This window comes from Hypomesus nipponensis, chromosome 9 (genome assembly GCF_054491055.1).
Source record: "Hypomesus nipponensis isolate SF chromosome 9, ASM5449105v1, whole genome shotgun sequence".
In the NCBI taxonomy this organism is placed as follows: Eukaryota; Metazoa; Chordata; class Actinopteri; order Osmeriformes; family Osmeridae; genus Hypomesus; species Hypomesus nipponensis.
The window spans coordinates 1,397,501-1,405,465 of NC_140369.1; the positions used below are offsets into that span (position 1 = coordinate 1,397,501).

The window sequence follows — 7,965 nt, forward strand, 5'->3', positions numbered from 1 at the left end:
AGGGAGACAGAGAGCGAGAGAGGGAGGCAGAGAGCGAGAGAGGGAGACAGAGAGCGAGAGAGGGAGACAGAGAGCGAGAGAGGGAGGCAGTCTTATCTACTTTGAACCTGTCTGTCTCACACTTATCATGTATCAGACCCTGAGGTGGACTCACACCTGGCCTTGAATGTCATGCTAAACAACTGCTAAACATTTACTAGCAGATTTCTCAGATGTTTGTCTTCTTTTTTTTTTTTTACAGTATCTTGTTTTTTTATTACCATAATCATGATTAATATTGTTTTTATTTGTTATTTTGGACTTTCAGTGGACGCCATATGCATCCATTGAAAATGTGTGTTTGTGTTGACATTGGTGAGATCTTCTGTATCATAATCAAAACGGTGTTGGCAAGTTTTTGGTTGAAGGGGGGTTCTTTAGGCCTTAGTTACCATTGTGCATTGCCTTTTTGTATTATCTGTTATCTTCAGAGTAAAGGGGTTGTATTATATAATCAAATCAAAATGTGTATCCTGACAATAAAAGACCCATGGTGCCTTTTGGGAAATGTTCCCCAGAAAACCTATTAAATATGTTGGTTTAGTCAGTCTGAGTCTTATTGCATTGCTAAAAAGACATTGCAGTAATGATGGAAGATTCCAAACTAGAAGTAGTTTTTCATGTTCTCAATTGAGACCGCAATACTGTCAAAGGACTTGCTCTTTATGATTCTGCAACGACTCAAGGATAACTTATAGTGTTTGTCATAAATGTTATCGATGTTCCCAAGTTCAGTTGTTTTAACGCTAAACGTATCTAGTCCAGAGGAGTCAGCGAGCAGGGTACTTTTATTTTGAAGGCTTGTTTTCAACCAGATTGTAGCTAGCTAGCTAGCTAGCTAGTGTATACATTTAGCTGGTCAGTTACCAAATTTGGCACCTTCTTAGTTATGTTCGTAATGTTAACCAATGGTAGCTAGTTACTTCTATATGTCTCTGGTTGTGTGTGATCAGTTTGAACTGTCACGCTGTGGTCTATCAGTCGGTGTCTGTTGACATTGCAGAAGTCACTCCACCGTTGCACCTCACTGCGAACCAGCTATCATCAACCCCAAGCCCGGTAAGTTCATTCAGTTGAAATATTAGCTAGCTATATCAAAAGCAATGTGTCACCTTTACTGGCGAAATAACATGAGTTGGTGATACTGGTCAACGAGGCCGTGACTGGTTATGTAAACTCAGAAATATAGCAGAAGTCCAGTACGTTTTAGCTACCTATCTAGAACTTCAAGAATCGTCATCAGGCCCTGTAATGACTATACACAGACTGCACTCTGGGCATCTCATCTAACTTCGGATACGATTTCTTTCTTCAGCACAGTGTAATAATACATTTTGACAATGTGAATCTACTGAGAATTTGGTGTTTCAAGTCCTGTTTACGTCGAATTTTGTAGGTCTATGTAAAGTTTTACAAAGAATAGTGCTTGTCTGGCATTCTTCATTTTGCACCGTGTAGCACATTAAATGGTGACTGTAAAAACTAGGCTACTAGAATTATGTATCAGAGGTCATTCATGTGCATTGTCAGTGTTTATTATCGACAACAATCTTGTTTTTCTTCTCTGATTGACGTCGTCAGTTTTGTGTTCTGTCCAGGAACCAAGCTCTGCGGTTGTTCACTATGACTGCTGACCCGAGTGCTCCGATGGCAGCGATTGACCCGCTCAGATTGAGAGTGTTCTCTCTAAACTGCTGGTGAGTACTGTGATGGTCTTCGTAAGTATTATTACGTTTCTGACGCAAATGAGGATGTTAAGTATTATGACGTTACTGAGTACTCTGAAGTATTAACCCAAGTATTACTAGAGATGCCAAAACACACCCTTCCCTCAAGTAGAAGTACTCATGTTTAAAAAGACCCTGGTAAAAGTGGAAGTACCTACCACTTTTTCACTCAAGTTAAAGTAAAGAAGTGTGGGCTCTGACATGCACTTAAGTAACAATTAGCAATTACTACTACCTGTTTTAGTGTCACGTTTTAATATTTTCAACCTTTCAAAACATTTATTAAAAACCTGCTCCCCAAATATTTTTTCAAACTTTAGAAACGTTTTATTTGAAACCTTTTTTCAAAAGTATTTTTTCGACCTTTCTGAACTTTTTCCCCAAAATATTTTGAACCTTTCTGAACTTTTTCCCCCAAAATATTTTCAACCTTTAGAAACTTTTGATTAGAATTATTTTTTCAAAAATATTTTTTTAACCTTTAGAAACATTCTTTGAAACTTGGTACATGGTAGCATCGTAGACGTGCATGTTAGCCAGGAAATTTGAAAAGGCACGTAATGACAATAAATAATATTGATCATGCCACCAAATACAGATTAAACGGTGATCTGGGTACAGATACGTCTGGACTGCCTACAGTGCAGTGGGCCCAAGCCTACAGTGCAGTGGGTCCAAGCCCACAGTGCAGTGGGTCAAAGCCCACAGTGCAGTTGTTCATGCTCACAGTGCAGTGGGTTCAAGCTCACAGTGCAGTGTGCCCAAGCCTACAGTGCAGTGGGTCCAAGCCCACAGTGCAGTGGGTCAAAGCCCACAGTGCAGTGGGTCAAAGCCCACAGTGCAGTGGGTCAAAGCCCACAGTGCAGTTGTTCATGCTCACAGTGCAGTGGGTTCAAGCTCACAGTGCAGTGGGCCCAAGCCCACAGTGCAGTGGGTCCAAACCCACAGTGCAGTGGGTCCAAGCCCACAGTGCAGTGGGTCAAAGCCCACAGTGCAGTGGGTCAAAGCCCACAGTGCAGTGGGTCAAAGCCCACAGTGCAGTTGTTCATGCTCACAGTGCAGTGGGTTCAAGCTCACAGTGCAGTGTGCCCAAGCCTACAGTGCAGTGGGTCCAAGCCCACAGTGCAGTGGGTCCAAGCCCACAGTGCAGTGGGTCAAAGCCCACAGTGCAGTGGGTCAAAGCCCACAGTGCAGTGGGTCAAAGCCCACAGTGCAGTTGTTCATGCTCACAGTGCAGTGGGTTCAAGCTCACAGTGCAGTGGGCCCAAGCCCACAGTGCAGTGGGTCCAAACCCACAGTGCAGTGGGTCCAAGCCCACAGTGCAGTGGGTCAAAGCCCACAGTGCAGTGGGTCAAAGCCCACAGTGCAGTGGGTCAAAGCCCACAGTGCAGTTGTTCATGCTCACAGTGCAGTGGGTTCAAGCTCACAGTGCAGTGGGCCCAAGCCCACAGTGCAGTGGGTCAAAGCCCACAGTGCAGTGGGTCCAAGCTCACAGTGCAGTGGGTCAAAGCCCACAGTGTAGTGGGTCAAAGCCCACAGTGCAGTTGTTCATGCTGTCTAATTTCTTCCTCTTCTTAGGGGCATCCGTTACCTCAGCAAACACTGTTCTCAGCGCTATGCTATGGTTGTGGAACTACTGAGCAGGGAGGGGTATGATATCGTCTTGCTGCAGGAGGTTAGCTACCACACACACACTTGTGCGCCCGCACACACACACTATTTATCTTTCTCCTTTTTGTGAACACTCAGTCACTCTAAATATTTGCACTCTCTCCCTGTCAGGCTATCTTTCTGTCTCTGTCTCTCTCTCTGTCTCTCTCTCTCTCTCTCTCTCTCTCTCTCTCTCTCTCTCTCTCTCTCTCTCTCACACTCACTCACTCACTCTCACACACACACACACACACACACTCACAAGCCTGTTCATACCCATCATACCCAAGTGATATGTTGGTATGTTGCTTAAAGACACCTCCATTCTCTCAGTCTCCCAGCTGTCATCGCTGTTTGGGCATACGGCCAAGGCCTTCAAATCTCCTTCCTTATCTTTCAAGTATCAGTTCACCACAGATGTATTCTGAATGGCTTCACTTATATGTGTTTGGTGTTCAGCTGTGTCTTCCTTCTTTCCCCTCAGGTATGGAGTGAAAAAGACTACCTCTTCTTGAAAAATAAACTTGCCAGTAGCCACCCTCACTCTCATTACTTCAAAAGGTCAGTTCGTTTTGTGGGTGTCTGCGTGCTTTTTCCCAGACGCAAAGGAATTTTCCCAAGCTTCTCTTAATACTTCCCTGACCTCCTTACCGGGGCACAAGTTTTGGATTAATCAAAGTTTACTTCCCCCTCACCTTGTTCTAATCCCCTCGCTAAATCATTAAAGAGTGTTCTGCAAAAACCACGTGTTAGACTGACAGAGCTGTACTTTCTTAGATTCTACTGATATTATATTAAAATTCTAAGATTCTCCTCAGATTATGCACAGATTCTACTGTAGTTACATTTTATTTTACATTCCACGTATGCTGTGTTCACACCGAACACAAAGCAAAATTATTTGTGTGAATGCGCAAATCACTGGGAGCCAACCGTTTTCTTTTCTTCGTCAACCATGTCCGAAAAGACGAGTATAGACAAATATTTTAAATATATTCTACTATTCTACAGATTCTACTCTTCTATAAATTCTACTTAGATTGTACACATTCTACTGCATATAGATTCTTCTCTTCTACAGATTCTACTCTTCTATAAATTCTACTTAGATTGTACACATTCTACTGCATATAGATTCTACTCTTCTACAGGTTCTGCTTATGTTTTGCTGGACAGTGTTCTTTTGTGTTTTATGACCCCATGTTGTTCATTTGGTTTCCAGTGGTGTCATAGGAAGTGGACTGGCCACCTTCTCCAAACACAGGATCCACGATGCCTTTCTGTACTGCTACTCCTTAAATGGTTACCCTTACATGGTGAGTCAGCAGGACCCAACACACAGCTCTCAGTCTGGGAGGGGTGATTTATGTGTTGAAAAACATTTATAAGAGCCTCTCCAGTCTAACCCTGTGCTGTCCTCTGTATCGTGTGATTATCCCCTGAGTCATGATTTGAGGACAGTTTGTGTTTACCCCGCCTGTTTGTGACTCACACCAACTTCAGGTCCACCAAGGAGACTGGTTTGGTGGGAAAGCTGTTGGCATGGTCATCTTGGAGATAGGCAGACTGAAAGCACATGTTTATCTCACACATGTAAGTCCTATTTTTACCTCTCCTCCTCTCTCCTCCCATCCTTTCCCCTCTCCTCCTCTCTCCTCCCATCCTTTCCCCTCTCCTCCTCTCTCCTCCCATCCTTTCCCCTCTCCTCCTCTCTCCTCCCATCCTTTCCCCTCTCCTCCTCTCTCCTCCCATCCTTTCCCCTCTCCTCCTCTCTCCTCCCATCCTTTCTCCTCTCCTCCTCTCCTGTCCTCAACCCTCACCATGCCTCCTCACTTCTCCCCCTCTCTAATCTCTCCTCCCTAACCTCCCCACCCCTTTACCCACCTCTCCTCTCCTCCTCTGTTCTCCTCCCTAACCTCCCCACCCCTTTACCCACCTCTCCTCTCCTCCTCTGTTTTCCTCCTCCTCCCCTCCTCTCCCACCAGCTGTAATCTGCGTGTGTGTTGTGTGTAGCTCCATGCAGAGTACAGCAGGGAGAAGGACACCTACCTCCCTCACAGAGTGGTCCAGGCCTGGCAGCTGCAGCACTTCATCAGGTATGTCTGCAGACTGACTGACTGACTGACTGACACACAGACAGACACACAGACACACAGACAGACACACAGACAGACAGACAGACACTAAACTGGGTAAATGGTTTGAGCTGCATACTGTGTGTTAATAGTGAGACGGGGGTGTGGTTGTTCCAGACACACGTCCAACGGGGCGGACATGGTGATCCTGGGAGGGGACCTGAACATGCACCCTCAGGACCTGGGCACCAGACTGCTGATGGCCTCCACCGGCCTCAGGGACTGCTACACTGAGACAGACGCGTTCCACGTGAGACTCACCCCAGCGCTCACATCTAACCCTAACCACTTCTGTTTGCAGGGGTGTGACTGTCTTCACCACTTCCTGTTTTGCAGGGGTGTGAGGATGGCATCACCCTGATAGCCGACAACTGCTTCATCAACAAGAAGGATCTGGTGCCCTTCGAGAAGGGAATTCGCATAGACTACATCCTTATCAAGGTGAGCCACACGCCTGCTCTGGGCAGGAAGCAGGGCTACTGTTGTCATGGTCGCTATCATGTCATACAGTTTCCAGTCATGTTGTTTTCAGACCATCAAGACATGAAACGGACTGACAGAATTGTATTTTTAAAAAGTAATTCATTTTATGTACAGAAATTAGGGGTGGGAATCTTTTGGTACCTCACGATTTGATTCGATCCGATTCTTGAGGTCACGATTCGATAAAAAATCAATTCACGATTTTTCCAAGATTTTTGAAATTTGTGAATCGATGTGAAATGCTAGAAAACTGAATTGCGATTAGAATGTGAATACATTTTTTCCCCCACCCCAAATAGATATTCTCGATTTTTTTGGCAGCTGTTTGTAGTTACAGTAGTGACTACAAACTCTTAACTCAGTAACTCTTTTTATTCATATCAGGCTTATATGGAGGATTATAGGGGCCAAAACTATATACATAAATACATAAACAATTGACTGAATGAATAAATACTTATACTTGTGAATAATACAAAACAAAAATAAATGATAATGATATAATTGAATGCCTAATTTTAATTTCAGGGTTCGTCCAGGGTGGAGCTCCGGTGTGAGTCCATGTCCACCACCCAGGGCTCGGTCCCGGACCAGCCCCATCCCTACTCCGACCACGAGGCCCTGAGCGTGGCGCTGAGGCTGGGGCCCAGGGGCCCCCAGGGGGGGGAGGAGGACTGGGGGTCCGGGCCAGACTGTGCTGCAGGTACTCAGCCCCCTCCAGGGCCTCCCCGGCCCTCCGTCAGTCATGAATGTGATGCACGGAAGCACCTTCAAATCGTCTAACCCTAACCCCTGTCACCCTCTCACCCTCACCCCCAACTCCTGTCGTCGTCCCCTTCACCTTCTCTCTACCCCACCCTCCTTCCCGCGCCCCAGGGCGTGTGGCGGAGCTGGTGGACCTGGTGACAGAGGCCCGTACAGAGGTGAAGGTGGGGCTGCACTGCGCTGAGAGGCGGCGTCACACGGCGGCTCGTACGGGGGTGATGGGCGTGGCCCTGCTACTGCTGGAGGTGGTGATGGCTGCCGTGCCTTGGCTGGGCGGCCCTCAGCCCTTCCCAAGCGCCTCCTTCTACCTGCTGGGGGCGCTGGGCCTGGCCTCCCTGCTGGTCACCGGAATGCTCTACCTCTTCTACACGGCGGAGCTGAAGGCCCTGCAGGGGGCCGAGGACCACATGAGGCTGGCCGTGGGCAGCCTGCAGGAGAGGCTGAGGGGGGCGGCCACGAAGAGGCTGCCCCCCCTGGAGGCGGAGGAGTAGGTACAGGAGGAGGAGTGGGAGGAGGTGGAGGCAGGAGGAGGAGATGGAGGTAGAAGGAATGGGAGGAGGTAGGAGGAGGAGATGGAGGTAGGAGGAGTGGGAGGTGGAGGAGGTTGAGCCCCCCCCTTCCTGGGGGGATAGGAGAGCTGGAGGCAGAGCCGCAGCTAGGGATGGAGGAGGAGGTGGAGGAGGAAGTGGAGGCAGGTGTCTCAGGTCCACACCAGCAGCTGTGAACTGATCGGCAGGACCCAGGATGAAGGTGTGTCCCCTGCCCCGGTCAGGGCTCTGCCGGGAGACCCCACTCCCCTGCTGTTCATCGTGTGCTCTTTGACTGAAGGACTGCTCCAAGGAGGTGTGGATGGTGCTTCCTGAAACAGTGCTCTCTACAGGCTACTGTGTGGCACTGCAGTGTAGTTTACCTCTATGCACCCATTTATTCCACTAGCTGATCTTTGGATGTAACTGCACTTTCTCTTATTTTCCTTCCAACACAAACCTCATAACCTCATAACATGTACACTGTTGGCCGTGAGCAGACACAGTAAGATAGAGTTAGCCCGAAGTCTAACGCTATTGCAATCTTAAACTGTTTTTATGTTTAAGCTAGTTTTATACTCTAAACTAGTTTTCTTTTCTTTTTTTTTTATAGTTCAGCCTTATAATGATAACAGGCTG

At 47.2% G+C, this 7,965-nt stretch overlaps 2 protein-coding genes across 8 annotated transcripts in view; both read left to right on the forward strand.

Annotated features, from left to right (window-relative positions):
- The window catches only part of tead3b (TEA domain family member 3 b), a 31,549-nt gene extending 30,963 nt beyond the window's left edge, over window positions 1–586 (forward strand). For all 7 annotated transcript variants that reach the window (XM_084705138.1, XM_084705139.1, XM_084705140.1 and 4 more), the window contains one exon: window positions 1–586. This exon is cut by the window's left edge and continues 1,920 nt beyond it. The gene's annotated coding sequence lies outside the window, so the exon portion shown is untranslated.
- A 101-nt stretch (window positions 587–687) lies between these two features.
- On the forward strand, window positions 688–7,296 carry smpd2b (sphingomyelin phosphodiesterase 2b). The gene is made up of 11 exons (XM_084705145.1): window positions 688–1,098; window positions 1,638–1,736; window positions 3,345–3,441; window positions 3,901–3,977; window positions 4,639–4,732; window positions 4,920–5,009; window positions 5,430–5,512; window positions 5,669–5,801; window positions 5,888–5,992; window positions 6,563–6,737; window positions 6,911–7,296. Exons 2-11 carry the CDS (start codon window positions 1,663–1,665, stop codon window positions 7,288–7,290), a joined length of 1,308 nt encoding a protein of 435 aa, XP_084561271.1. The 5' UTR covers window positions 688–1,098; window positions 1,638–1,662; the 3' UTR covers window positions 7,291–7,296.
- Window positions 7,297–7,965: the final 669 nt, after the last annotated feature.